The 27,926-nt window shown below is 40.6% G+C and overlaps 4 protein-coding genes and 15 non-coding genes across 21 annotated transcripts in view; 9 read left to right on the top strand and 10 right to left on the bottom strand.

Annotated features, from left to right (window-relative positions):
• Window positions 1-27,926, bottom strand: part of LOC133619319 (uncharacterized) — a 455,654-nt gene that overhangs the window by 145,946 nt on the left and 281,782 nt on the right. The gene's annotated exons all lie outside the window — the stretch shown is intronic.
• The window catches only part of LOC133619862 (uncharacterized), a 498,075-nt gene that overhangs the window by 331,445 nt on the left and 138,704 nt on the right, over window positions 1-27,926 (bottom strand). The gene's annotated exons all lie outside the window — the stretch shown is intronic.
• Window positions 1-27,926, top strand: part of LOC133619284 (uncharacterized) — a 360,072-nt gene that overhangs the window by 323,641 nt on the left and 8,505 nt on the right. The gene's annotated exons all lie outside the window — the stretch shown is intronic.
• Window positions 2,347-2,419, bottom strand: trnat-ugu (transfer RNA threonine (anticodon UGU)). Its single transcript has one exon. It is a non-coding gene; the product is annotated as a tRNA-Thr (tRNA).
• trnat-ugu (transfer RNA threonine (anticodon UGU)) lies at window positions 2,935-3,007 on the bottom strand. The gene has a single exon. It is a non-coding gene; the product is annotated as a tRNA-Thr (tRNA).
• On the bottom strand, window positions 3,540-3,612 carry trnat-ugu (transfer RNA threonine (anticodon UGU)). The gene has a single exon. It is a non-coding gene; the product is annotated as a tRNA-Thr (tRNA).
• Window positions 4,113-4,185, bottom strand: trnat-ugu (transfer RNA threonine (anticodon UGU)). The gene has a single exon. It is a non-coding gene; the product is annotated as a tRNA-Thr (tRNA).
• trnat-agu (transfer RNA threonine (anticodon AGU)) lies at window positions 4,708-4,780 on the bottom strand. The gene has a single exon. It is a non-coding gene; the product is annotated as a tRNA-Thr (tRNA).
• trnat-ugu (transfer RNA threonine (anticodon UGU)) lies at window positions 5,277-5,349 on the bottom strand. The gene has a single exon. It is a non-coding gene; the product is annotated as a tRNA-Thr (tRNA).
• On the bottom strand, window positions 5,856-5,928 carry trnat-ugu (transfer RNA threonine (anticodon UGU)). The gene has a single exon. It is a non-coding gene; the product is annotated as a tRNA-Thr (tRNA).
• trnat-agu (transfer RNA threonine (anticodon AGU)) lies at window positions 7,048-7,120 on the bottom strand. The gene has a single exon. It is a non-coding gene; the product is annotated as a tRNA-Thr (tRNA).
• LOC133619340 (uncharacterized) lies at window positions 9,990-22,433 on the top strand. The gene is made up of 2 exons (XM_061980316.1): window positions 9,990-10,495; window positions 21,197-22,433. Exons 1-2 carry the CDS (start codon window positions 10,294-10,296, stop codon window positions 21,979-21,981), a joined length of 987 nt encoding a protein of 328 aa, XP_061836300.1. The 5' UTR covers window positions 9,990-10,293; the 3' UTR covers window positions 21,982-22,433.
• Window positions 15,207-15,279, top strand: trnat-ugu (transfer RNA threonine (anticodon UGU)). Its single transcript has one exon. It is a non-coding gene; the product is annotated as a tRNA-Thr (tRNA).
• trnat-agu (transfer RNA threonine (anticodon AGU)) lies at window positions 15,774-15,846 on the top strand. Its single transcript has one exon. It is a non-coding gene; the product is annotated as a tRNA-Thr (tRNA).
• Window positions 16,373-16,445, top strand: trnat-ugu (transfer RNA threonine (anticodon UGU)). The gene has a single exon. It is a non-coding gene; the product is annotated as a tRNA-Thr (tRNA).
• Window positions 16,955-17,027, top strand: trnat-ugu (transfer RNA threonine (anticodon UGU)). Its single transcript has one exon. It is a non-coding gene; the product is annotated as a tRNA-Thr (tRNA).
• On the top strand, window positions 17,537-17,609 carry trnat-ugu (transfer RNA threonine (anticodon UGU)). Its single transcript has one exon. It is a non-coding gene; the product is annotated as a tRNA-Thr (tRNA).
• On the top strand, window positions 18,119-18,191 carry trnat-ugu (transfer RNA threonine (anticodon UGU)). Its single transcript has one exon. It is a non-coding gene; the product is annotated as a tRNA-Thr (tRNA).
• Window positions 18,718-18,790, top strand: trnat-ugu (transfer RNA threonine (anticodon UGU)). Its single transcript has one exon. It is a non-coding gene; the product is annotated as a tRNA-Thr (tRNA).

Below are 27,926 nucleotides of genomic sequence, written 5' to 3'. Positions count from 1 at the left end.
ACATTGTAATACAAACCCCGTTTCCATATGAGTTGGGAAATTGTGTTCGATGTAAATATAAACGGAATACAATAATTTGCAAATCCTTTTCAACCCATATTCAGTTGAATATGCTACAAAGACAACAAATTTGATGTTCTAACTGATAAACATTTTTTTTTTTTGCAAATAATCATTAACTTTAGAATTTGATGCCAGCAACACGTGACAAAGAAGTTGGGGAAAGGTGGCAATAAATACTGATAAAGTTGAGGAATGCTCATCAAACACTTATTTGGAACATCCCACAGGTGTGCAGGCTAATTGGGAACAGGTGGGTGCCATGATTGGGTATAAAAACAGCTTCCCAAAAAATGCTCAGTTTTTCACAAGAAAGGATGGGGCGAGGTACACCACTTTGTCCACAACTGCGTGAGCAAATAGTCAAACAGTTTAAGAACAACGTTTCTCAAAGTGCAATTGCAAGAAATTTAAGGATTTCAACATCTACGGTCCATAATATCATCAAAAGGTTCAGAGAATCTGGAGAAGTCACTCCACGTAAGCGGCATGGCCGGAAACCATCATTGAATGACCGTGACCTTCGATCCCTCAGACGGCACTGTATCAAAAACCAACATCAATCTCTAAAGGATATCACCACATGGGCTCAGGAACACTTCAGAAAACCACTGTCATTAAATACAGTTCGTCGCTACATCTGTAAGTGCAAGTTAAAGCTCTACTATGCAAAGCGAAAGCCATTTATCAACAACATCCAGAAACGCCGCCGGCTTCTCTGGGCCCGAGATCATCTAAGATGGACTCATGCAAAGTGGAAAAGTGTTCTATGGTCTGACGAGTCCACATTTCAAATTGTTTTTGGAAATATTCGACATTGTGTCATCCGGACCAAAGGGGAAGCGAACAAACCAGACTGGTTTCGACGTGTTACAACAGCGTGGCTTTGTAAAAAAAGAGTGCGGGTACTTTCCTGGCCCGCTTGCAGTCCAGACCTGTCTCCCATCGAAAATGTGTGGCGCATTATGATGCTTTAAATACGACAGCGGAGACCCCGGACTGTTGAACGACTGAAGCTCTACATGAAACAAGAATGGGAAAGAATTCCACTTTCAAAGCTTCAACAATTAGTTTCCTCAGTTCCCAATCTTTTATTGAGTGTTGTTAAAAGAAAAGGTGATGTAACACAGTGATGAACATGCCCTTTCCCAACTACTTTGGCATGTGTTACAGCCATGAAATTCTAAGTTTATGAGTTTGAACATCAAATATGTTGTCTTTGTAGTGCATTCAATTGAATATGGGTTGAAAAGGATTTGCAAATCTTTGTATTCCGTTTATATTTACATCTAACACAATTTCCCAACTCATATGGAAACAGGGTTTGTACTAAGTAGTGGTTTCACATGTGTACATATTGTATCTGCCAATGTATTTCTGTTGTAGAAATAGAAAAAAAAAATGTTGGCCGATACTGATAAAATAAAGCCGATATCGATATACAGTACATGCCAAACGTTTGGACACACCTTCTCATTCAATGTGTTTTCTTTATTTTAATGACATTGTAGATTGTCACTGAAGGCATCAAAACTATGAATGAACACATGTGGAGTTATGTACTTAACAAAAAAAAGGTGAAATAACTGAAAACATGTTTTATATTCCAGTTTCTTCAAAATAGCCACCCTTTGCTCTGATTACTGCTTTGCACACTGTTGGCATTCTTTCGATGAGCTTCAAGCACACCTGTCAAGTGAAAAACATTTCAGGTGACTACCTCTTGAAGCTCATCCAGAGAATGCCAAGAGTGTGCAAAGGGTGGCTATTTTGAAGAATATGTTGTTGAGAATACGAGAGATTTATTCATTGAGTTTAATAATAATTTTAAGGATATTTTCTTGATGCTAACAATAACAGCAAATACGCTATAATGTGGTCACCTGTGTGGAATAAAGCCCTTGGCTTTCCTGCACAACAACTTAGCTTTTAGTTTCTGTTAGGAAAATCGAGAATGAAAATTGGACCAACAATCATAATATTTATTGCTATGACATCAGTTTATTTGCACAAGCAGGTCTTCCTAGTTATATTTAGACATGGCAACCACAAAACAACACAAACTAATGTGATCTCTTGTCCTTTCTTTACATTTAGTTCTGCTATCAAACACTACTAATATAGCAGAGGATAAACTCACAAAGTCACAGGAAGAACATGCAAATTCCACACATAGAGACTCTGAGCCCGGGTATCGAACCCAGGACCTTCGTATTGTGAGGCACATGCAGTAACCCCTGTTTCACCGTGCTGCAAAACAGCACCTTTCATGTGCGGCAAAGACAGAGGCCCCAGTGAGAATTGAACTCACGACCCCTGGTTTACAAGACCAGTGCTCTAACCACTGAGCTATGAGGCCTTGACACCCAATCAGACTTGTTTTAATACAATCAAGCTGCTGGACGATTATGTGAATTAAATCGCAAAGAAGAAAAACGGATATATAATATTAATAAAGTCAGGAAAAAAACGAAAGAGCATCAAAGGAAATGACTCCCTAAAATATCACTTTCATCATCTTGTGGAATACAATGGGACTGTGCTTGTGTCTGCAGAAATCACTTTGTAAAATGTTTGTTTGAACATCTGATTTGTTTGAGAAACTCTGTGATGCAATCAAGTTTATTCTCTACTATATTAGTAGAGTTACAGAAAACTAAACATAAAGAAATGACAATAGAACACATTAGTTTGTGTTCTATTGTGTTTGCTAAGCCTTTGGAGGTGGGAGGAAACCGGAGTCCCCGGAGGGAACCTGCAGACTCTACACACTGAGTCCGGGAATCGAACACAGGACCTTCGTATTGTGAGGCACATGCACAAGCCCCTGTACCTGTCCTGCAAAACAGCACCTTTCATGTGCTGCAAAGACAGAGGCCCCAATGAGAATTGAACTCACGACCCCTGGTTTACAAGACCAGTGCTCTAACCACTGAGCTATGAGGCCTCGACACCTTCTCACACTTGTTTTAATACAATCAAGCTGCTGGACGACCGTGTGCATAAAACCGCAAAGAAGAAAAACGGATATATAATATTAATAAAGTCAGGAAAAACGAAAGCGTCAAAGGAAATGTCTCTTAAAAATATCACTTCCAGCACCTTGTTAAATACAATGGGACCGTGATCGTGTCTGCAGCAATCACTTTGTAAAATGTTTATCTGAACATCTGATTTGTTTGAGAAACTCTGATGCAATCGAGTTTATTCTCTACTATTTTAGTATTGTTAGAGAGAACTAAACGTAAAGAAAGGACAAGAGATCGCATTAGTTTGTGTTCTAATGTGGTTGCTATGCCTTTGGAGGTGGGAGGAAACCGGAGTACCCGGAGGGAACCCACGCAGTCACGGGTAGAACATGCAAACTCTGCATACTGAGTCCGGGAATAGAATCCAGGACCTTTGTATTGTGAGGCACACGCACTCACCCCTGTAACACCGTGCTGCAAAACAGCACCTTTCATGTGCTGCAAAGACAGAGGCCCCAGTGAGAATTGAACTCACGACCCCTGGTTTACAAGACCAGTGCTCTAACCACTGAGCTATGAGGCCTTGACACTCCCCCTCACTTTATTTAATACAATCAAGCTGCTGGACGACCGTGTGCATAAAACCGCAAAGAAGAAAAACGGATATATAAAATTAATAAAGTCAGGCAAAAAAACTAAAGAGCGTCAAAGTAAATGGCTCCCTAAAATATCACTTTCATCATCTTGTGAAATACAATGGGACTGTGCTCGTGTCTGCAGCAATCACTTTGTAAAATGTTGGTTTGAACATCTGATTTGTTTGAGAAACTCTGCGATGCAATCGAGTTTATTCTCTACTATATTAGTAGTGTTAGAGAGAACTAAACGTAAAGAAAGGACAAGAGATCACATTAGATTGTGGTTGCTATGCCTTTGGAGGAAGCAGGAATACCCGGAGGGAACCCACGCAGTCACGGGTAGAACTTGCAAACTCTGCACACTGAGTCCGGGAATCGAACCCAGGACCTTCATATTGTGAGGCACATGCCACAAAACAGCACCTTTCATGTGCTGCAAAGAAAGAGGCCCCAGTGAGAATTGAACTCACGACCCCTGGTTTACAAGACCAGGGCTCTAACCACTGAGCTATGAGGCCTTGACACTCCCCCTCACATTATTTAATACAATCAAGCTGCTGGACGACCGTGTGCATAAAACCGCAAAGAAGAAAAACGGATATATAAAATTAATAAAGTCAGGCAAAAAAACTAAAGAGCGTCAAAGTAAATGGCTCCCTAAAATATCACTTTCATCATCTTGTGGAATACAATGGGACTGTGCTCGTGTCTGCAGCAATCACTTTGTAAAATGTTTGTTTGAACATCTGATTTGTTTGAGAAACTCTGTGATGCAATCGATTTTATTCTCTACTATATTAGTAGTGTTACAGAAAACTAAACATAAAGAAATGACAAGAGAACACATTAGTTTGTGTTCTATTGTGTTTGCTAAGCCTTTGGAGGCGGGAGGAAGCCGGAGTACCCGGAGGGAACATGCATACTCTACACACTGAGTCCGGGAATCGAACCCAGGACCTTCGTATTGTGAGGCACATGCACTAGCCCCTGTACCTGTACCTGTCCTGCAAAACAGCACCTTTTATTTGCTACAAAGACAGAGGCCCAGGTGAGAATTGAACTCACGACCCCTGGTTTACTAGACCAGTGCTCTAACCACTGAGCTATGAGGCCTTGACACTCACTCACACTTGTTTTAATACAATCAATCTGCTGGACGACCGTGTGCATAAAACCGCAAAGAAGAAAAAAAGGATATATAATATTAATAAAGTCAGGAAAAAACTAAAGAGCGTCAAAGGAAATGGCTCTTAAAAATATCACTTCCGGCACCTTGTTAAATACAATGGGACCGTGATCGTGTCTGCAGCAATCACTTTGTAAAATGTTGGTTTGAACATCTGATTTGTTTGAGAAACTCTGTCATGCAATCGAGTTTATTCTCTACTCTATTAGAAGTGTTTTGAGGGTATTAAACGTAAATAAAGGACAAGAGATCGCATTAGTTTGTATTCGCTAAGCCTTTGGAGGAAGCCGGAGTACCTGGAGGGAACACACGCAGTCACGGAGAGAACATGCATATTCTACACACTGAGTCCGGGAATCGAACCCAGGACCTTTGTATTGTGAGGAACATGCACTAACCCCTGTACCTGTCCTGCAAAGACAGAGGCCCCAGTGAGAATTGTACTCACGGCCCCTGGTTTACAAGACCAGTGCTCTAACCACTGAGCTATGAGGCCTTTACACCTCCTCACACTTGTTCTAAAACAATCAGGCTGCTGGACGACCGTGTGAATAAAACCGCAAAGAAGAAAAACGGATATATAATATTAATAAAGTCAGGCAAAAAATGAAAAAGTGTCAAAGGAAATGGCTCTCTAAAATATCACTTTCATCATCTTGTGGAATACAATCAGACCGTGATGGTGTCTGCAGCAATCACTTTGTAAAATGTTGGTTTGAACATCTGATTTGTTTGAGAAACTCTGTGATGCAATCGAGTTTATTCTCTACTATGTTAGTAGTGTTAGAGAAAACTAAACATAAAGAAAGGACAAGAGAACGCATTAGTTTGTGTTCGCTAAGCCTTTGGAGGTGGGAGAAAGCAGGAGTACCCGGAGGGAACCCACACAGTCACGGGTAGAACATGCAAACTCTGCACACTGAGTCCGGGAATCGAACCCAGGACCTTCATATTGTGAGGCACATGCCACAAAACAGCACCTTTCATGTGCTGCAAAGACAGAGGCCCCAGTGAGAATTGAACTCACGACCCCTGGTTTACAAGACCAGTGCTCTAACCACTGAGCTATGAGGCCTTGACACACACTTGCACGTGTTTTAATACAATTAAACTGCTGGACGACCGTGTGCATAAAACCGCAAAGAAGAAAAAAGGATATATAATATTAATAAAGTCAGGAAAAAACTAAAGAGCGTCAAAGAAAATGGCTCTTAAAAATATCACTTTCATCATCTTGTGGAATACAATCGTACCGTGATCGTGTCTGCAGCAATCACTTTGTAAAATGTTGGTTTGAACATCTGATTTGTTTGAGAAACTCTGTAATGCAATCGAGTTTATTCTCTACTATATCAGTAGTGTTATAGAAAACTAAACATAAAGAAAGGACAAGAGAACGCATTAGTTTGTGTTCGCTAAGCCTTTGGAGGTGGGAGGAAGCCGGAGTACCCGGAGGGAACACACGCAGTCACGGGAAGAACATGTATACTCTACACACTGAGTCCGGGAATCGAACCCAGGACCTTCGTATTGTGAGGCACATGCACTAACCCCTGTACCTGTCCTGCAAAACAGCACCTTTCATGTGCTGGAAAAACAGAGGAGAATTGAACTCACGACCCCTGGTTTACTAGACCAGTGCTCTAACCACTGAGCTATGAGGCCTTGACACACACTTGCACGTGTTTTAATACAATCAAGCTGCTGGACGACCGTGTGCATAAAACCGCAAAGAAGAAAAAAGGATATATAATATTAATAAAGTCAGGAAAAAACTAAAGAGCGTCAAAGAAAATGGCTCTTAAAAATATCACTTTCATCATCTTGTGGAATACAATCGTACCGTGATCGTGTCTGCAGCAATCACTTTGTAAAATGTTGGTTTGAACATCTGATTTGTTTGAGATACTCTGTGATGCAATCGAGTTTATTCTCTACTATATCAGTAGTGTTGGAGAGAACTAAACGTAAAGAAAGGACAAGAGATCGCATTAGTTTGTGTTCGCTATGACTTTGGAGGTGGGAGGAAGCCGGAGTACCCGGAGGAAACCCACGCAGTCACGGGTAGAACATGCAAACTCTGCACACTGAGTCTGGGAATCGAACCCAGGACCTTCGTATTGTGAGGCACATGCACAAACCCCTGTTTTTCACCGTGCTGCAAAAGAACACCTTTCATGTGCTGCAAAGATAGAGGCCCCAGTGAGAATTGAACTCACGACCCCTGGTTTACTAGACCAGTGCTCTAACCACTGAGCTATGAGGCCTTGACACTCACTTGCACGTGTTTTAATACAATCAAGCTGCTGGACGACCGTGTGCATAAAACCACAAAGAAGAAAGACGGATATATAATATTAATAAAGTCAGGAAAAATCGAAAGAGCATCAAAGGAAATGTCTCTTAAAAATATCACTTTCATCATCTTGTGGAATACAATTGTACCGTGATCGTGTCTGAAATAAAAATATATCAAATCAAATTTTGCGAGCAAACATTGCAGGGACATTTATAGCTAGATAATGAGACAAAGTAGGAACTTCACAGCATAAAACAACTGCAGACATGAATTGTAGATGAGACTAATATATGTAGCAGGAAATCAACTGCAAACAAACGTATCCTTTTTCTCATTAGCGACCTAGCGATCAAATAGGTCTACGAGCTTGGCCATCATGAACATTATTGAAGATATTGCAACTGCAATTGATCAAAATAAATACACAATCGGAGTGTTCATTGATTTGGAGAAGGCATTCGACACTATAGCTCATCAAATTGTCATTTCTAAATTATATACTTATGGAGTTAGAGGAGTTGCACTGGACTGGTTAACCAGCTATTTACAACAACGACAGCAATATGTTGAGATTGATGGTTATAGATCAGAATGTATGAATATTGAATGTGGAATTCCACAAGGTTCGATTTTAGGACCCAAACTTTTTATTTTATGTCATGTCTGTGTAATCATGTTTTGTTTTAGTCATGTTTTGTTTTGTTTAGTTATTGGACTCTTTAGTTTCTGGCTTTTCACTCCCTTGTCTTGTTTCCATGGTTACCCATTAGTTTCACCTGTTCCACGTTTGGACTCATTGTGCACTCTTGTTTGTCACCATAGCAACCCATTAGTTTTAACCTGCCCTCACAACTCACGCACCTGTCTTTAATCATGTCACTATTATTTAAGCTTCCAGTTGCCAGGCTGTCTGTCTGGCGACATCATACCCCTGACACTCTGCTTCCCATTCTGTTAACCTCTGCGCACTTCATGCCATGTCCAAGTAAGTTTTTGTTTATTAATGCCACAGTTAGTGTTTTTGTTTCATTGTTCATAGTTTCTGCCTTTGTGCAAGTTTTGCGTTTATAGCCAAGTTTTGTACCTCCACTGTGAGCGCCTTTTGTTTGTTTCTTTTTTTGAGTGTTAAAATTAAATATGTCTTCACCTTCACGCCATGTCTGGTCCAAATGTTCATTTGCACCACGGGAGAACAAACCACGCCATAGTCCAAGTCCTGACATTTTATATATAAATGATATTTGTGAGGTTTCGAAAATTTTACAGTACGTATTATTCGCAGACGATACAAATTTATACTGTTCAGGAGATGACTTGAAAATCTTAGCCGATAATATTGAAGAGGAAATGGTTGAACTAAAATTGTGGTTTGATGTAAATAAATTATCTTTAAACTTGGAAAAGACTAAATTTATGGTATTGAGTAATAAAAGAAAGATAGAAGTTAGTTTATCCATAAACAATGTGAAAATTGAGAAGGTGTCTGAAATCAGATTTCTAGGGATCATCTTAGATGAAAAGTTGACATGGAAAGCTTATATATTGCATGTGAAAAATAAGCTATCTAAAAGCTTATTTATTTTGAACAAGGTTAAATACAGTTTCCCGTATAATACAATGAGAATGATGGCGGGGGCGTGGTTAAGAGGGGAGGAGTATATTGACAGCTAGAATTCACCAAGTCAAGTATTTCATACATATATATATACATACATATACATATACATACATATACATATACATACATACATACATATATATATATATATATATATATATATATATATATACATATATCTACATCCTGAAAATATGCAAACAAAACTGTGTTTAGATAATTGATACTTCAAACTTGCATAAATAAATCTTAAGGAATATAACATAACTTGGCTTCTGAGAGCTTCAAAATGAAATGAATAAAATGCTAAAGTTGTTGATAAACAAGCAATTATTTTAATAATTAAATATGGTCATTTTAAATGAATTATTATGATCATTTAAAATGAATGATTTTAAATATGTTTATTTTAATGTATAATTCTATGGCTGGATGTAATAAGGAGTCAGAAAAAATACAAATAAAAATACAATTAATTTTGATGTTTTTAGCAAAATATAGTAAAAATTTTGTTTTTTTGTTTTTTTTTCATTAATAAATATATTTATTTTTAGGTAAGATAAACATAATAATACAATTTATCTCTAGTCTGGAGGATTTAGTTCTTGTCACCCCTGTTGTCATAAAGAAAAGGCTGTCCTCACTCAGGTCCGCATGGAGCTGGAGGGGGCGTGGCCTCCAGCTCCGGCTGAAAATCGGGAGATTTTCGGGAGAATATTTGTCTCGGGAGGTTTTCGGGAGAGGCGCTGAATTTCGGGAGTCTCCCGGAAAATTCGGGAGGGTTGGCAAGTATGAAATACCGTGAGTGTCAAGGGAAGTGAGGTAGCAGTAACCACGTGGTGATGTTACATGGTTTGACAAACCCATACGTGCCCGGATGTGCCTCTAAGTCACGTGATTGCAACCCACTGAAGTATTATTGGTATGAATAATACACTGAGTAGTTATGATTGGAAAATGTTTTATTTCAGCACAGTTGTTTACATAACAGTAGTGGTGTTACATAGATGGGGGTCCGTGGTGCACCCTACGTAATATCCGTTCCCAGCACATATCGCTACACCCACCTATAGTAAAATACCTTTATTTTGAAAAAAACTGCTGTCGAGTTGGGAACGGAAGTTGCTGACTTTTGGCGCATGTGTAAATGGCTTGACCAAGATGGCGGACTGAGAGACTGTTTTTTTCTGGAGAAGTCTCCCATTTACAGTCTTATATATGTATATATTCAAGTCAAATATAGCTACAAATACCTCAAGATTCGTCTTTTGTAAAGCCCACAAAAACGGAAGTTGAGTTTGGAGCGATGGAGTGAAGATTGAAGACGTGATAGAAGATGGCGACGACCGGTAAAAGAGAACATGAAAGAGAATCAATAACGGAGAAAAAATACGAAAACCGAAGATAAAGTGGAGCGAGTGGAAGTTTCCAACAACATAATTTTGGAGACCGTTGTAAACCTCGAAAAGAGCGTGGATGAGAAATGAGCCGACGTTGTTGAAGAATGTAAAGAAAGAGCCGCCATGATTGTTAGCTTGAAGAAGGCAGTGGAGTTCACATCAGAGGAGATGAAAGAATGCAAAAGTCAAATGAAGAAAGTGGAAGAGCAAAACAAGCGCTTGTGTAAAGAAAATAATGATGTGAAAGAAGAGATGTTGGGGAAGAGTAAGAGATGTGAAGAGAAGACTGGACCACATGTCTACATCAACTTGCAGAGGATTGGAGGTAATAAAGAAGAAGAATAATCAGTGTTACTCCCTCCGAGGTCTTAATCAAGGCTCAAGTTGTTCGTTCTTCTCACAGACATTTATTTCAGCCAAGTTTTATAATATAATGCAGTCTCATAACTAATAAATAAGAAAAACAGAACTTACAATTAGTCTGACATCAAATAAAAGAAAACACATAGATTTCACAAACATATCAGAAGTAATCATACCTCGTTGGCCTCATAAACTCCAAAGGAATAAAGTTTATTTTCAATCCGAGACTCTATTAACCTTTTCCATCAAATGCTGGCTGTCTCATGCTGCTTCCTTAGAGGGGAACATTATCACAATTTCAGAATGGTTAAAACCATTAAAAATCAGTTCCCAGTGGCTTATTATATTTTTCGAAGATTTTTTCAAAATTTTACCCATCACGCAATATCCCTAAAAATAGCTTCAAAGTGCCTGATTTTAACCATCGTTATATACACCCGTCCATTTTCCTGTGATGTCACATAGTGATGCCAATACAAACAAACATGGCGGATAAAACAGCAAGCTATAGCGACATTAGCTCGGATTCAGACTCGGATTTCAGCGGCTTAAGCGATTCAACAGATTACGCATGTATTGAAACGGATGGTTGTAGTGTGGAGGCAGGTGGCGAAAACGAAATTGAAGAAGAAACTGAAGCTATTGAGCCATATCGGTTTGAACCGTATGCAAGCGAAACCGACGAAAACGACACGACAGCCAGCGACACGGGAGAAAGCGAGGACGAATTCGGCGATCGCCTTCTAACCAACGATTGGTATGTGTTTGTTTGGCATTAAAGGAAACTAACAACTATGAACTAGGTTTACAGCATATGAAATACATTTGGCAACAACATGCACTTTGAGAGTGCAGACAGCCCAATTTTCATCAATTATTATATTTGTAGACATACCCTCATCCGCGCTCTTTTCCTGAAAGCTGATCTGTCCAGTTTTGGAGTTGATGTCAGCAGGCCAGGGAAGCTAGGGTTGATAGGGGGTTTAGCTCGCTCGTCTGCGGGAACAAACTACCGCCATTGCTTGACGTGATAGCGAGGGCCTTTGTCCCTGAATTGCTCACACACTCCGGCAGATTCAATGGGGGTCTGGCGGCAGATTTCTTTGACTTTATTGTTGGAAATGCATCTGCTTTGAGTGTCGCAGGATATCCACACATTCTTGCCATCTCTGTCGTAGCATAGCTTTCGTCGGTAAAGTGTGCGGAACAAACGTCCAATTTCTTGCCACTTTCGCATCTTTGGGCCACTGGTGCAACTTGAATCCGTCCCTGTTCGTGTTGTTACACCCTCCGACAACACACCGACGAGGCATGATGTCTCCAAGGTACGGAAAACAGTCGAAAAAACGGAAAATAACAGAGCTGATTTGACTCGGTGTTTGAGAAAATGGCTGATTGCTTCCCGATGTGACGCCACGTTGTGACGTCATCGCTCCGAGAGCGAATATTAGAAAGGCGTTTAATTCGCCAAAATTCACCCCTTTAGAGTTCGGAAATCGGTTGAAAAAATATATGGTCTTTTTTCTGCAACATCAAGGTATATATTGACGCTTACATAGGTCTGGTGATAATGTTCCCCTTTAATTCCCTCACATACTAATTGTCCCGCCAACAATGTGACCAAACCGGAACAAAAAATATGTTCCCCTCCAATTTACATGGGTTTGTAACAAAAATAAAGTTAACATATACCGTATTTTTCGGAGTATAAGTCGCTCCGGAGTATAAGTCGCACCGGCCGAAAATGCATAATAAAGAAGGTAAAAAAACATATATAAGTCGCACTGGAGTATAAGTCGCATTTTTGGGGGAAATGTATTTGATAAAAGCCAACACCAAGAATAGACATTTGCAAGGCAATTTAAAATAAATAAAGAATAGTGAACAACAGGCTGAATAAGTGTACGTTATATGAGGCATAAATAACCAACTGAGAACGTGCCTGGTATGTTAACGTAACATATTATGGTAAGAGTCATTCAAATAACTATAACATATAGCAGTGTTTTTCAACCACTGTGCCGCGGCACACGTGAGATACAGTCTGGTGTGCCGTGGGAGATTATGTAATTTCACCTAATTGGGTTAAAGATATTTTTTGCAAACCAGTAATTATAGTCTGCAAATGTGCCGTTGTTGAGTGTCGATGCTGTCTAGAGCTCGGCAGAGTAACCGTGTAATACTATTCCATATCAGTAGGTGGTGTCAATTGCTTTGTAGATGTCGGGAACGACAACAATGGTTTGCAGGTAAAAAGGTGTCTAATGCTTAAACCAAAAATAAACAGAAGGTGAGTGCCCCTAAGAAAAGGCCTTGAAGCCTAGGGATACCTATGCAAAACTAAAACTGAACTGACTGCAAAGTAAAAAAAAACACAAACAGAATGCTGGACGACAGCAAAGACTTACTGTGTGTGGAGCAGACGGCGTCCACAAAGTACATCTGTAAACAACATGACTATCAACAATAAAATAGGAGCGCAAGACAAGAAGTAAAACACTACACACAGGAAGACAGCAAAAAAGTCCAAATAAGTCAGGGTGTGATGTGACAGGTGGTGACAGTACACCTACTTTGAGACAAGAGCTATTATGATGCATGCTTGGTTATGGTTGAAATCCATATCAAACAATTGCGAGAACAACTTTTTATTGTCAATATCAGGCTGCTGGGTTTCATTCTTTTATGTTTTCTGCTGGTGGTGTGCCTCAGAATTTTTTCTATGAAAAAAAACGTGCCTCGGCTCAGAAAAGGTTGAAAAACACTGACATATAGAACATGCTATACGTTTACCAAACAATCTGTCACTCCTGATCGCTAAATCCCATGACATCTTATACGTCTAGTCCAGGGGTCGGCAACCTTTACCAGTCAAAGAGCCATTTTGACCAGTTTCGCAAATTATAGAAAACAATGGGAGCCGCAAACATTTTTGAAATTTTAAATGAAATGACACTGCATACAAAGTTGTTTTTTTTGCTTTGTGCTATGTATAATCCAGGGGTCTCAGACACGCTGCCCACACTTTTTAATGGAATTTTTAAGCTAGTGCGGCACGCGGGTTTCAAATGAATAGCGCTTGTCAGCGTCATGCGTGCCGTGATGGTACAGCATATAGCGCCGGTGGCGGTGGCGGTTTAAAAAAAAACTTTAACACTCTTACTAATAATGCGCCACACTGTGAACCCACACCAAACAAGAATGACAAACACATTTCGGGAGAACATCTGCACCGTAACACAACATAAACACAACAGGACAAATACCCAGAATCCCATGCAGCCCTAACTCTTCCGGGATACATTATACACCCCCGCTACCAAACCCCGCCCACCTCAACCGACGCACAGAGAGGGGGGGGGGTTGATGTGTGAGGGAGCAGGGTTGGGGTGGGGACGGGGTTTGGTGGTAGCATAATGTAGCCCGGAAGAGTCAGGGCTGCATGGGATTCTGGGTATTTGTTCTGTTGGGTTTATGTTGTGTTAAGGTGCAGATGTTCTCCCGAAATGTGTTTGTCATTCTTGTTTGGTTTTGGTTCAAAGTGTGGCGCATTATTAGTAAGAGTGTTAAAGTTGTTTTATATGGTCACCGTCAGTGTAACCTGTGTGGGTGTTGACCAAGTATGCCTTGCTGTCACGTACGTGTGCAAGCAGAAGATGCTTACTGCATAACAAGTGGTTGGGCTGGCACGCTGTTAATACAGACTGTAGAGGGCGCCAAATGCCGTACCATCATGGCACGCCCTTATTATAACTGCAAGGTTGAAAATCTGAGAATATTAATCCCGGGAGTTTTCTGCGAGAGGCACTGAAATCCGGAAGTCTCCCGGGAAAATCGGGGGGGTCGGCAAGTAAGCTGCTGAGCCGCATCAGAGTGATCAAAGAGCCGCATGCGGCTCCGGAGCCGCGGGTTGCCGACCCCTGGTCTAGTCTCTTACGTGAATGAGCTAAATAATATTATTTGATATTTTACGCTACTGTGTTAATAATTTCACACATAAGTCGCTCCTGGGTATAAGTCGCACCACCGGCCAAACTATGGAAAAAACTGCGACTTATAGTCCGAAAAATACGGTACTTACATGAATTAACCAAAGGAAATACATTTTTAATCACATTATTTGTAAATAAGAACTTATATTTATACATTGTATTTATTTATTCTAACCAAATTTTAATTTATATAACATATATACCATGTGCTTCTGTCAGCAGCTACAATATGATTACTGTCAACTTTTGATTGGGAAGTTCTCCTCAAGTGTCACAGGTCAAAGTCAAGGAAAATTACCAAAGCAAATTAAATGATTTGTTGTTCTATCTGGTTTACAAATCAACATATGTTTTCGGATCTCTAAATGTTTGGCACTTAAAATATGTATTGTTTAAAAAATATATTTTCTTAAATTGCAGAAAGTCAAAATCTATTTGTATATTTCAACAAGAAATTCATTCTTCCAACGCGGACACTTCTTTGTTAATAACTTAGGACTAATTACAGTAGTCCCTTTTTCAAAGGGTTTGCTGAAAACCAAATCGTATACAAAAAAAAACAATTTCCCCGTTTTTTTCCTGACTTTATTAATTTTATATATCCGTTTTCTTCTTTGTGGTTTTATGCACACGATCGTCCAGCAGCTTAATTGTATTAAAACAAGTGTGAGTGGGTGTCAAGGCCTCATAGCTCAGTGGTTAGAGCACTGGTCTTGTAAACCAGGGGTCGTGAGTTCAATTCTCACTGGGTCCTCTGTCTTCACAGCACATGAAAGGTGATGTTTTGTGGCATGTGCCTCACATTATGAAGGTCCTGGGTTTGATTCCCGGACTCAGTGTGCAGAGTTTGCATGTTCCCTCCGGGTACTCCTGCTTCCTCCCACCTCCAAAGGCTTAGCAAACACAATAGAACAAAAACGAATGTGTTCTCTTGTCCTTTCTTTATGTTTAGTTTTCTGTAACACTACTAATATAGTAGAGAATAAACTCGATTGCATCACAGAGTTTCTCAAACAAATCAGATGTTCAAAGCAACATTTTACAAAGTGATTGCTGCAGACACGATTATGGTACGATTGTATTCGACAAGATGATGGAAGTGATATTTTAGAGAGACATTTCCTTTGATGCTCTTTCGTTTTTTCCTGACTTTGTTAATATTATATATTCGTCTTTCTTCTTTGTGGTTTTATGCACACGGTCGTCCAGCAGCTTGATTGTATTAAAACACGTGCAAGTGTGTGTCAAGGCCTCATAGCTCAGTGGTTAGAGCACTGGTCTAGTAAACCAGGGGTCGTGAGTTCAATTCTCACTGGGGCCTCTGTCTTCACAGCACATGAAAGGTGCTATTTTGCAGGACAGGGTACAGGGGCTAGTGCATGTACCTCACAATACGAAGGTCCTGGGTTCGATTCCCGGACTCAGTGTGTAGAGTATGCATGTTCTCTCTGTGACTGCGTGTGTTCCCTCCGGGTACTCCGGCTTCCTCCCACCTCCAAAAGCTTAGCGAACACAAACTAATGTGTTCTCTTGTCATTTCTTTATGTTTAGTTTTCTGTAACACTACTAATATAGTAGAGAATAAACTCGATTGCATCACAGAGTTTCTCAAACAAATCAGATGTTCAAACCAACATTTTACAAAGTGTTTGCTGCAGACACGATTATGGTACGATTGTATTCGACAAGATGATGAAAGTGATATTTTTAAGAGCCATTTCCTTTGATGCTCTCTCGTTTTTTCCTGACTTTATTAATATTATATATCCGTCTTTCTTCTTTGCGATTTTATTCACATGATCGTCCAGCAGCTTAATTGTATTAAAACAAGTGTGAGTGGGTGTCAAGGCCTCATAGCTCAGTGGTTAGAGCACTGGTCTTGTAAACCAGGGGTCGTGAGTTCAATTCTCACTGGGGCCTCTGTCTTCACAGCACATGAAAGGTGATGTTTTGTGGCATGTGCCTCACATTATGAAGGTCCTGGGTTTGATTCCCGGACTCAGTGTGCAGAGTTTGCATGTTCTTCCCGTGACTGCGTGTGTTCCCTCCGGGTACTCCTGCTTCCTCCCACTTCCAAAGGCATAGCAAACACAATAGAACTAATGCGTTCTCTTGTCCTTTCTTTACGTTTAGTTCTCACTAACACTACTAATATAGTAGAGAATAAACTCGATTGCATCACAGAGTTTCTCAAACAAATCAGATGTTCAAACAAACATTTTACAAAGTGATTGCTGCAGACACGATCACGGTAGAATTGTATTCCACAAGATGATGGAAGTGATATTTTAGAGAGACATTTCCTTTATTGTTTTTTCGTTTTTTCCTGACTTTATTAATATTATATATCCGTCTTTCTTCTTTGCGATTTTATTCACATGATCGTCCAGCAGCTTGATTGTATTAAAACAAGTGTGTGTGAGTGTCAAGGCCTCATAGCTCAGTGGTTAGAGCACTGGTCTTGTAAACCAGGGATTGTGAGTTCAATTCTCACTGGGGCCTCTGTTTTCACAGCACATGAAAGGTGATGTTTTGTGGCATGTGCCTCACAATATGAAGGTCCTGGGTTCGATTCCCGGACTCAGTGTGCAGAGTTTGCATGTTCTTCCCGTGACTGCATGTGTTCCCTCCGGGTACTCCTGCTTCCTCCCACCTCCAAAGGCATAGCAAACACAATAGAACTAATGCGTTCTCTTGTCCTTTATTTACGTTTAGTTCTCTCTAACACTACTAATATAGTAGAGAATAAACTCGATTGCATCACAGAGTTTCTCAAACAAATCAGATGTTCAAACAAATATTTTACAAAGTGATTGCTGCAGACACGATTATGGTACGATTGTATTCGACAAGATGATGAAAGTGATATTTTTAAGAGCCATTTCCTTTGATGCTCTCTCGTTTTTTCCTGACTTTATTAATATTATATATCCGTCTTTCTTCTTTGCGATTTTATTCACATGATCGTCCAGCAGCTTGATTTTATTAAAACAAGTATGTGTGAGTGTCAAGGCCTCATAGCTCAGTAGTTAGAGCACTGGTCTTGTAAACCAGGGGTCGTGAGTTCAATTCTCACTGGGGCCTCTGTTTTCACAGCACATGAAAGGTGATGTTTTGTGGCATGTGCCTCACAATATGAAGGTCCTGGGTTCGATTCCCGGACTCAGTGTGCAGAGTTTGCATGTTCTTCCCGTGACTGCATGTGTTCCCTCCGGGTACTCCTGCTTCCTCCCACTTCCAAAGGCATAGCAAACACAATAGAACTAATGCGTTCTCTTGTCCTTTATTTACGTTTAGTTCTCTCTAACACTACTAATATAGTAGAGAATAAACTCGATTGCATCACAGAGTTTCTCAAACAAATCAGATGTTCAAACAAATATTTTACAAAGTGATTGCTGCAGACACGATCACGGTAGAATTGTATTCCACAAGATGATGGAAGTGATATTTTAGAGAGACATTTCCTTTGATGCTTTTTCGTTTTTTCCTGACTTTGTTAATATTATATATTCGTCTTTCTTCTTTGCGGTTTTATGCACACGATCGTCCAGCAGCTTGATTGTATTAAAACAAGTGTGAGTGTGTGTCAAGGCCTCATAAGTCAGTGGTTAGAGCACTGGTCTTGTAAACCAGGGGTCGTGAGTTCAATTCTCACTGGGGCCTCTGTCTTCACAGCACATGAAAGGTGCTGTTTTGCAGGACAGGGTACAGGGGCTAGTGCATGTGCCTCACAATACGAAGGTCCTGGGTTCGATTCCCGGACTCAGTGTGTAGAGTATGCATGTTCTCTCCGTGACTGCGTGTGTTCCTTCCGGGTACTCCGGCTTCCTCCCACCTCCAAAAGCTTAGCAAACACAAACTAATGTGTTCTCTTGTCCTTTCTTTATGTTTAGTTTTCTGTAACACTACTAATATAGTAGAGAATAAACTCGATTGCATGACAGAGTTTCTCAAACAAATCAGATGTTCAAACAAACATTTTACAAAGTGTTTGCTGCAGACACGATCACGGTCCCATTGTATTTAACAAGGTGCTGGAAGTGATATTTTTAAGAGCCATTTCCTTTGACGCTCTTTCGTTTTTTCCTGACTTTATTAATATTATATATCCGTTTTTCTACTTTGCGGTTTTATGCACACGGTCGTCCAGCAGCTTGATTGTATTAAAACAAGTGTGAGAGGGTGTCAAGGCCTCATGGCTCAGTGGTTAGAGCACTGGTCTTGTAAACCAGGGGTCGTGAGTTCAATTCTCACTGGGGCCTCTGTCGTTACAGCACATGAAAGGTGCTGTTTTGCAGCATGGTGCCTCACAATACTAAGGTCCTGGGTTCGATTCCCAGACTCAGTGTGTAGAGTTTGCATGTTCCCTCCGGGTACTCCGGCTTCCTCCCACCTCCAAAAACATGCACCTGGGGATAGATTGATTGGCAACACTAAATGGTCCCTAGTGTGTGAATGTTGTCTGTCTATCTGTGTTGGCCCTGCGATGAGGTGGCGACTTGTCCAGGGTGTACCCTGTCTTCTGGCCGAATGCGGCTGAGGTAGGCTCCAGCGACCCCGAAAGGGACAAGCGGTAGAAAATGGATGGATGTATGTCAATCCAATTGGTGTTGTGTGCTATGTACAAAGCTTTAGGATCTGATATGTCGTTTTATATCTCAATTATCAGAATTTAGTAGGGGATCTATTATGCAAAAGCAACTTTCCTCACCTATTGGACCATGTTTTTGTGTATTTGAGATCTGGATCTGTTCTGGACATTTATTATCAAACCATAAATGCATGGTGTGGATATTCAGGACTGCATGCTTTTTTTCTACTCAGAGCACAGGTGCCCCTAAATGCAATATGTCATGTCTTAAAGGGGAACATTATCACAATTTCAGAAGGGTTAAAGCCATTAAAAATCAGTTCCCAGTGGCTTATTTTATTTTTCGAAGTTTTTTTCAAAATTTTACCCATCGCGCAATATCCCTAAAAAAAGCTTCAAAGTGCCTGATTTTAACCATCGTTATATACACCCGTCCATTTTCCTGTGACGTCACATAGTGATGCCAACACAAACAAACATGGCGCATAGAACAGCAAGCTATAGCGACATTAGCTCGGATTCAGACTCGGCTGTCAGTGGCTTAAGCGATTCAACAGATTACGCATGTATTGAAACGGATGGTTGTAGTGTGGAGGCAGGTAGCGAAAACGAAATTGAAGAGGAAACTGAAGCTATTGAACCATATCGGTTTGAACCGTATGCAAGCAAAACCGACGAAAACGACACGACAGCCAGCGACACGGGAGAAAGCGAGGACGAATTCGGCGATCGCCTTCTAACCAACGATTGGTATGTGTTTGTTTGGCATTAAAGGAAACTAACAACTATGAACTAGGTTTACAGCATATGAAATACATTTGGCAACAACATGCACTTTGAGAGTGCAGACAGCCCAATTTTCATCAATTAATATATTCTGTAGACATACCCTCATCCGCGCTCTTTTCCTGAAAGCTGATCCGTCCAGTTTTGGAGTTGATGTCAGCAGGCCAAGGAAGCTAGGGTCAATATTCTTCTCTTGATCATCTTCGGTGGCATAAGAGACGGTGTGAGCCAAGACATCCAGGGGGTTTAGCTCGCTCGTCTGCGGGAACAAACTGCCGTCATTGCTTGCCGTGCTTCCGAGCGCCTTTGTCCCTGAATTGCTCACACACTCCGGCAGATTCAATGGGGGTCTGGCGGCAGATTTCTTTGACTTTATCGTTGGAAATGCATCTGCTTTGAGTGTCGCAGGATATCCACACATTCTTGCCATCTCTGTCGTAGCATAGCTTTCGTCGGTAAAGTGTGCGGAACAAACGTCCAATTTCTTGCTACTTTCGCATCTTTGGGCCACTGGTGCAACTTGAATCCGTCCCTGTTCGTGTTGTTACACCCTCCGACAACACACCGACGAGGCATGATGTCTCCAAGGTACGGAAAACAGTCGAAAAAACGGAAAATAACAGAGCTGATTTGACTCGGTGTTTGAGAAAATGGCGGATTGCTTCCTTATGTGACGTCACGTTGTGACGTCATCGCTCCGAGAGCGAATAATAGAAAGGCGTTTAATTCGCCAAAATTCACCCATTTAGAGTTCGGAAATCGGTTAAAAAAAAATATGGTCTTTTTTCTGCAACATCAAGGTATATATTGACGCTTACATAGGTCTGGTGATAATGTTCCCCTTTAAAATGCAAGTTGTATATATGAACACTATATGAATAAAAAAAAAAAAACAAGAATTTAAGTGACCAATTTCCATTCATAGCAATTGTACAGAAAGTGGATACAATTTATTGCACTTAAATGTAAAAAAAATCCTTACTGTCAACTTCTTAGGAAAATATATATTGTCAAAAAAAATGTTGAGCTATATTTCCTCATTGATTTTTTTCCCCACTGCTAGTTTGTAGTATCGTAATGTCCATCAAACACATGTTTTGCGATTCTCCCTCCACTTATCTGAGTCTAAGCCAAGTCATGTAAACATTGATCCATCATTCTGGCAAGGCACTAAATGAATGTCCATGAAACACTACACACACATACAGTACTTAGAGGAAAATGGGTACCGAGTTCAAGGAGAAAAATCTCATGGATCATTTCTGAACTAAAGTGTGTTTGTGCCCTGCAGACGTCCAGCAGCTGATTGGTCATCCAGAAGAACTTCCCCCTCACTCGGAAGGGAAGAGCTCCACTTTGAAGCAGGAGACTCCACAACCACCCTGCATTAAAAAGGAAGAGGAGGAACTCTGGATCACTCAGGAGGGAGAGTGTCTTCTAGGACGAGAGGAAGCTGATTACACCAAGTTTCCACTGAGTATTCTCTCTGTGAAGACTGAAGATGATGAAGAGAAACCACAAGTAGACAACCTCTTAGCTCCACTATCAGATAGTGAGGCTGAAGACGAGGTTGAAGAACCTTTGAGCAGCGATGCAGACTGTGAAGGTGATATGAGGACTCACACTGACAACAAACACCCTGAACCCTCTAAAAAAGGTTTGAGCTGCTCGGTTTGTGCTAAAAACTTTACTAAAAAGCACAATTTGACTCAACACATGAGAACACACACGGGCGAAAAACCATTTAACTGTTCAGTCTGTGGCAAACAATTTTCCCATAAGTGCAATTTGACTGAGCACATGGGAACACACACAAGAGAAAAAACCTTTACTTGTTCAGTTTGTGGTAAAATTTTTGTTTCCAGACAAGGTTTGACTCAACACATAAGGAGACACACTGGACTAAAACCATTTAATTGTTCTGTGTGTGGTAAAAGCTTTTCTCAAACCAGCCACTTGACTCTGCACATGAGAACGCACACAGGAGAGAAACCATTTAACTGCTCAGTGTGCGGCAGAAGGTTCTCTCAAAATAGTTCTTTAACTCAACACATGAAAACGCACGCTGCAGAATAATCATTTAGTGGTTCAGTGTGCTGTAAAAGGTTCCCACATAATGCAGGCGGAGTAAGACACATAAAAACACAGAGAATAACCAATTAGCTGTTTAGTTTGAGGTATGTTGCTCATATGTGGCGACATCCACCCTACCCAGGACCTCCTCACTGCTTCTTTCACAAATATCCGAGGTATTCATACAAACTTGGATTATCTGGAGCATAATCTTATATCCTTGTGACGCCATGTCTTCTCTGTGAAACTTTCCTGAACAGTAAAATAGATGCTGATTGTTGTGCTTGGTTACTCATTCAGTCAGGACAGACCTGGAGAGGAATTGTAGTCTTCTTCAGTGATGCTTATACTGCCTCCAGAATAGGGATGTCCCGATCCAGGTTTTTGCACTTCCGATCCGATACCGATATGGTTTTTGCATTTCCGATCCGAAACCGATACTGACCGATACCGATACTGACCGATACTGGCCTATCCGAGCATGTATTAAAAGTTTAAAGTTATTTAGCCTACTTAGTTGTCAGAATCATGTTGAAAAGGGTTTTAGTACTCTTGATAACAACTAGCCAGCTGAATTAGGGGAGTTTGAATAATACACAATGGTTGGTAACAAGAAACTGACCTGTTTATTCAAGGATAAACACAAAATAGACAAAATTATACATGACAAACAGAAATGGCATCATTGAACTAGGGCTGGGCGATATGACCTTTTTTTAATATTGCGATATTTTAAGGCCATATTGCGATACACAATATATATCTCGATATTTTGCCTTAGCCTTGAATGAACACTTGATGCATATAATCACAGCAGTATGATGATTCTATGTGTTTTGATTGATTGATTGAGACTTTTATTAGTAGGTTGCACAGTGAAGTACATATTCCGTACAATTGACCACTAATTGGTAACACCCCAATAAGCTTTTCAACTTGTTTAAGTCGGGGTCCACTTAAATTGATTCATGATACAGATATATACTATCAGATATATACTATCATCATAATACAGTCATCACACAAGATAATCACATTGAATTATTTACATTATTTATAATCCAGGGTGTGGAGGGGGGCGCCGGATGTAAGTGTCAAAAAGACAGCCAAAAGAGTTTGATATGAGAATAAATCTAAAGTTAAAATATAGGGTAGAAATGCACCCATTTGCAGGAAATGTAGTCTTGATTTTCAAAATGTTCTTTCAAGGCTTGCATGTCTACATTAAAACATTCTTCTTTATACTGCATTAATATATGCTACTTTTAAACTTTCATGCAGAGAAGGAAATCACAACTAAAAAAATCACTAATTTTTTCATACGGTGTTGATGTGGAAATTTTTGCCTCGGCATTTTGATGGTGTGGACGTGTGGCACCGAATGGAGATAAGCGTCTCGACAGACGTCACAATATTTGAACAATGATGACGAAAACTGTTTTCTCTGTCGTGTCCGTGTGTCGAAAATTGTTATGCGCTTATTTTTTTATTTGATTTTGTGCGTGGCATAGATTTGCTATGCGCAGAGGACGCTTAAACAGTGCGCAATTGCACAGGCGAGCACCTTAGAGGGAGCGTTGCTCGCACGGCTGCGCTAGCATCACAGCTAATGTTAGCCATGCTGCTACCTCTCTGCTCGGGGAGGACGTATACGTATGTGATGTATGACGTGACAGTATGTGACGTATGACGCGACAGTATGTGACGTATGACGCGACAGTATGTGACGTATGACGTGACAGTATGTGACGTGTGTAAGAAGGTGCACTTGCTGTCTGTGAGAGGGAGACACAGGAAAGAGTGAGAAGAGCCTGTCGTGTAATGCCAGCAGCTAAAAGTAACTGCGTGAGAATTCACAGACATGTGGATGTGTTGAAGGTGTGCTGGAAAATGCGGAACGGAAATTAGGGAGCAGCAGAAAAGTGGAATGTATTATTTAAATCGGTGCGTTGGAAAACACGGACCAGAGTTTTTTTTTAAACTGGATCTGGATCGGCATTTTCCCATACCTTGCCGATACGCAATTTTTGGCAAATATCGGCAGCCGATCCGATCCAAATATCAGATCGGGACATCCCTACTCCAGAATGCCTAACTTTGAACACCAACAACAGGAATCGATCTTCCGGAAACTACAATTTACAACAAGTTTAAAAAAAAAAAGTTCTTATTTATCACGCAGGTCTAAGAGAGCACAGCCTGTAGGTTCAATGTGCACAACTGAATATCTTAGTTGCTCAGACAGTAATGTGTTTATACAAGTTTCGATTGGATTATGATGTTTGTAATGAGGAAAGATGTTAATTTTTGTATTATCTTTTTAATTTTCCTGAAGGAATCAATAAAGTACTATCTATCTATCTACTTATTCTTTTTATTCATGTTTGCATTAAAGATAGCTAGCGATTAGCATAACACTTTGGATATACGAAATTACTTCAAAACTGTCCGTTGTTTGGAGAAGTGACGCACGGGATGTGACGTATATGTGGGCGGAGTCAGATTGTGATAGCGGCTTGGGTTATGGCCAATGACAGTAGCCCTTGATAGGCTGCCAATAAAAGTTCCAGTTACTTTTGAGCACCAGTCATCGAACATGTCTGCACACGTGCTTGTGGATGTATAAAAGTTATTAAAATGTTCAGAGTAGTTGATTATATGAGGATACATATTTTTTTCAATCGTTATTTTTTAAAACAACATTGAAATGCTTTTGTTTTGGAAAAACCGCTGTCATGTCGGGAACGGAAGTTGCTGACATTTAGCGCATGCGCACACGTGCTTGCAGCAAAGGCGAAAAGACGAAGATGGCGGACTGAGTCTTTTTCGGACCAGTTTCGAATTTACAATGTCAGAGCCGTAAATATTCACAGCATGAATAGAAAAAATACCTCATTTGTATTTCTAAAGGCCACGAAGTTGAGTGTGGAGCGATGGAGTGTTACCTGAAGTGAAGATTGAAGACGTGCTAGAAGATGGACGACTACTGCTATGCTAAGATGGCGACGTCCGCTAAAAGAGAACATGAAAGAGAATCAACTTCCAGCAAATCACCAACGGAGATAAAGACGAAAGATAAAAATGAAGGTGAGTGAGTTGAAGTTTTGTCCTTTGAATGCTATTTCAAGCCCTGAAAAAAGTGCCGACCTTGTTGAAGAATGTAAAGAAAGAGCCGCCATGATTGTTAGCTTGAAGAAGGCAGTGGAGTTCACATCAGAGGAGATGAAAGAATGCAAAAGTCAAATGAAGAAAGTGGAAGAGCAAAACAAGCGCTTGTGTAAAGAAAAGAATGATGTGAAAGAAGAGATGTTGGGGAAGAGTAAGAGATGTGAAGAGAAGACTGAACCACATGTCTACATCAACGTGCAGAGGATTGGAGGTAATGAACAACAAGAATATTACGATTTTAAAAAGCAAGTTTTTTCAATTGCAAAAAGTCTAAATCTTATTGTATATTTCCACAACTTGTTTTTCAAACGTAAATGGTAAATGGGTAATACTTGTATACATTATCACCAGACCTATGTAGGCGTCAATATATACCTTGATGTTGCAGAAAAAAGACCGTATATTTTTTTAACCGATTTCCGAACTCTAAATGGGTGAATTTTGGCGAATTAAACGCCTTTCTAATATTCGCTCTCGGAGCGATGGCGTCACAACGTGGCGTCACATCGGGAAGCAATCCACCATTTTCTGACACCGAGTCAAATCATCTCTCTTATTTTCCGTTTTTTCGACTGTTTTCCGTACCTTGGAGACATCATGCCTCGTCGGTGTGTTGTCGGAGGGTGTAACAATACGAACAGGGACGGATTCAAGTTGCACCAGTGGCCCAAAGATGCGAAAGTGGCAAGAAATTGGACGTTTGTTCCGCACACTTTACCGACGAAAGCTATGCTACGACAGAGATGGCAAGAATGTGTGGATATCCTGCGACACTCAAAGCAGATGCATTTCCAACGCTAAAGTCAAAGAAATCTGCCGCCAAACCCCCATTGAATCTGCCGGAGTGTGTGAGCAATTCAGGGACAAAGGACCTCGGTAGCACGGCAAGCAATGGCGGCAGTTTGTTCCCGCAGACGAGCGAGCTAAACCCCCTGGATGTCTTGGCTCACACCGTCCCTTATGCCACCGAAGATGATCAAGAGAAGAATATCGACCATAGCTTCCCTGGCCTGCTGACATCAACTCCAAAACTGGACAGATCAGCTTTCAGGAAAAGAGCGCGGATGAAGGTATGTCTACAGAATATATTAATTGATGAAAATTGGGCTGTCTGCACTCTCAAAGTGCATGTTGTTGCCAAATGTATTTCATATGCTGTAAACCTAGTTCATAGTTGTTAGTTTCCTTTAATGCCAAACAAACACATACCAATCGTTGGTTAGAAGGCGATCGCCGAATTCGTCCGCGCTTTCTCCCGTGTCGCTGGCTGTCGTGTCGTTTTCGTCGGTTTCGCTTGCATACGGTTCAAACCGATATGGCTCAATAGCTTCAGTTTCTTCTTCAATTTCGTTTTCGCTACCTGCCTCCACACTACAACCATCCGTTTCAATACATGCGTAATCTGTTGAATCGCTTAAGCCGCTGAAATCCGAGTCTGAATCCGAGCTAATGTCGCTATAGCTTGCTGTTCTATGCGCCATGTTTGTTTGTGTTGGCATCACTATGTGACGTCACAGGAAAATGGACGGGTGTATATAACGATGGTTAAAATCAGGCACTTTGAAGCTTTTTTTAGGGATATTGCGTGATGGGTAAAATTTTGAAAAAAACTTCGAAAAATAAAATAAGCCACTGGGAACTGATTTTTAATGGTTTAACCCTTCTGAAATTGTGATAATGTTCCCCTTTAAAGTTAAAGTACCCATGGTTGTCACACACACACACTAGGTGTGGTGAAATTTGCCCTCTGCATTTGACCCATCCCCTTGATCACCCCCTGGGAGGTGAGGGGAGCAGTGAGCAGCAGCGGTGGCCGCGCCCGGGAATCATTTTTGGTGATTTAACCCCCAATTCCAACCCTTGATGCTGAGTGCCAAGCAGGGAGGTAATGGGTCCCATTTTTATAGTCTTTGGTATGAACTCAGGACCTACCGATCTCAGGGCAGACACTAACCACTTCGCCACTGAGTAGGTGTATTGTAATAATCTACCAAGTTTTCTGAAAAATGTAAAACTCTGCTTAAAAAACAAGTTGTGTATGACAATAATAATGCATTGGTCAAAAAAGAAAGTACCGTATTTTTCGGACTATAAGTGGCAGTTTTTTTCATCGTTTGCCCGGGGGTGCGACTTATACTCAGGAGCGACTTAATGTGTGAAATTATTAACACATTACCGTAAAATATCAAATAATATTATTTAGCTCATTCACGTAAGAGACTAGACCAGGGGTCGGCAACCCGCGGCTCTAGAGCCGCATGCGGCTCTTTAGCGCCGCCCTAGTGGCTTTCTGGAGCTTTTTAAAAAATGTATGAAAAATGGAAAAAGATGAGGGGAAAAATCTATTTTGTGTTTTAATATGGTTTCTGTAGGAGGACAAACATGACACAAACCTCCCTAATTGTTACAAAGCACACTGTTTATATTAAACATGCTTCACTGATTCGAGTATTTGGCGAGCGCCGTTTTGTCCTACTAATTTTGCCGGTCCATGAACTCACCGTAGTTTGTTTACATGTATAACTTTCTCCGACTTTCTAGGACGTGTTTTATGCCACTTCTTTTTCTGTCTCATTTTGTCCACCAAACTTTTAACGTTGTGCATGAAAGGTGAGTTTTGTTGATGTTATTGACTTGTGTGGAGTGCTAATCAGACATATTTGGTCACTGCATGACTGCAAGCTAATCGATGCTAACATGCTATTTAGGCTAGCTATATGTACACATTGCATCATTATGCCTCATTTGTAGCTATATTTGAGGTCATTTAGTTTCCTTTA

Source organism: Nerophis lumbriciformis, linkage group LG20 (genome assembly GCF_033978685.3).
Source record: "Nerophis lumbriciformis linkage group LG20, RoL_Nlum_v2.1, whole genome shotgun sequence".
Lineage (NCBI taxonomy): Eukaryota > Metazoa > Chordata > Actinopteri > Syngnathiformes > Syngnathidae > Nerophis > Nerophis lumbriciformis.
Note: the sequence above shows the minus strand (reverse complement) of the source record. Positions and strands in the feature narration are given on the sequence as shown.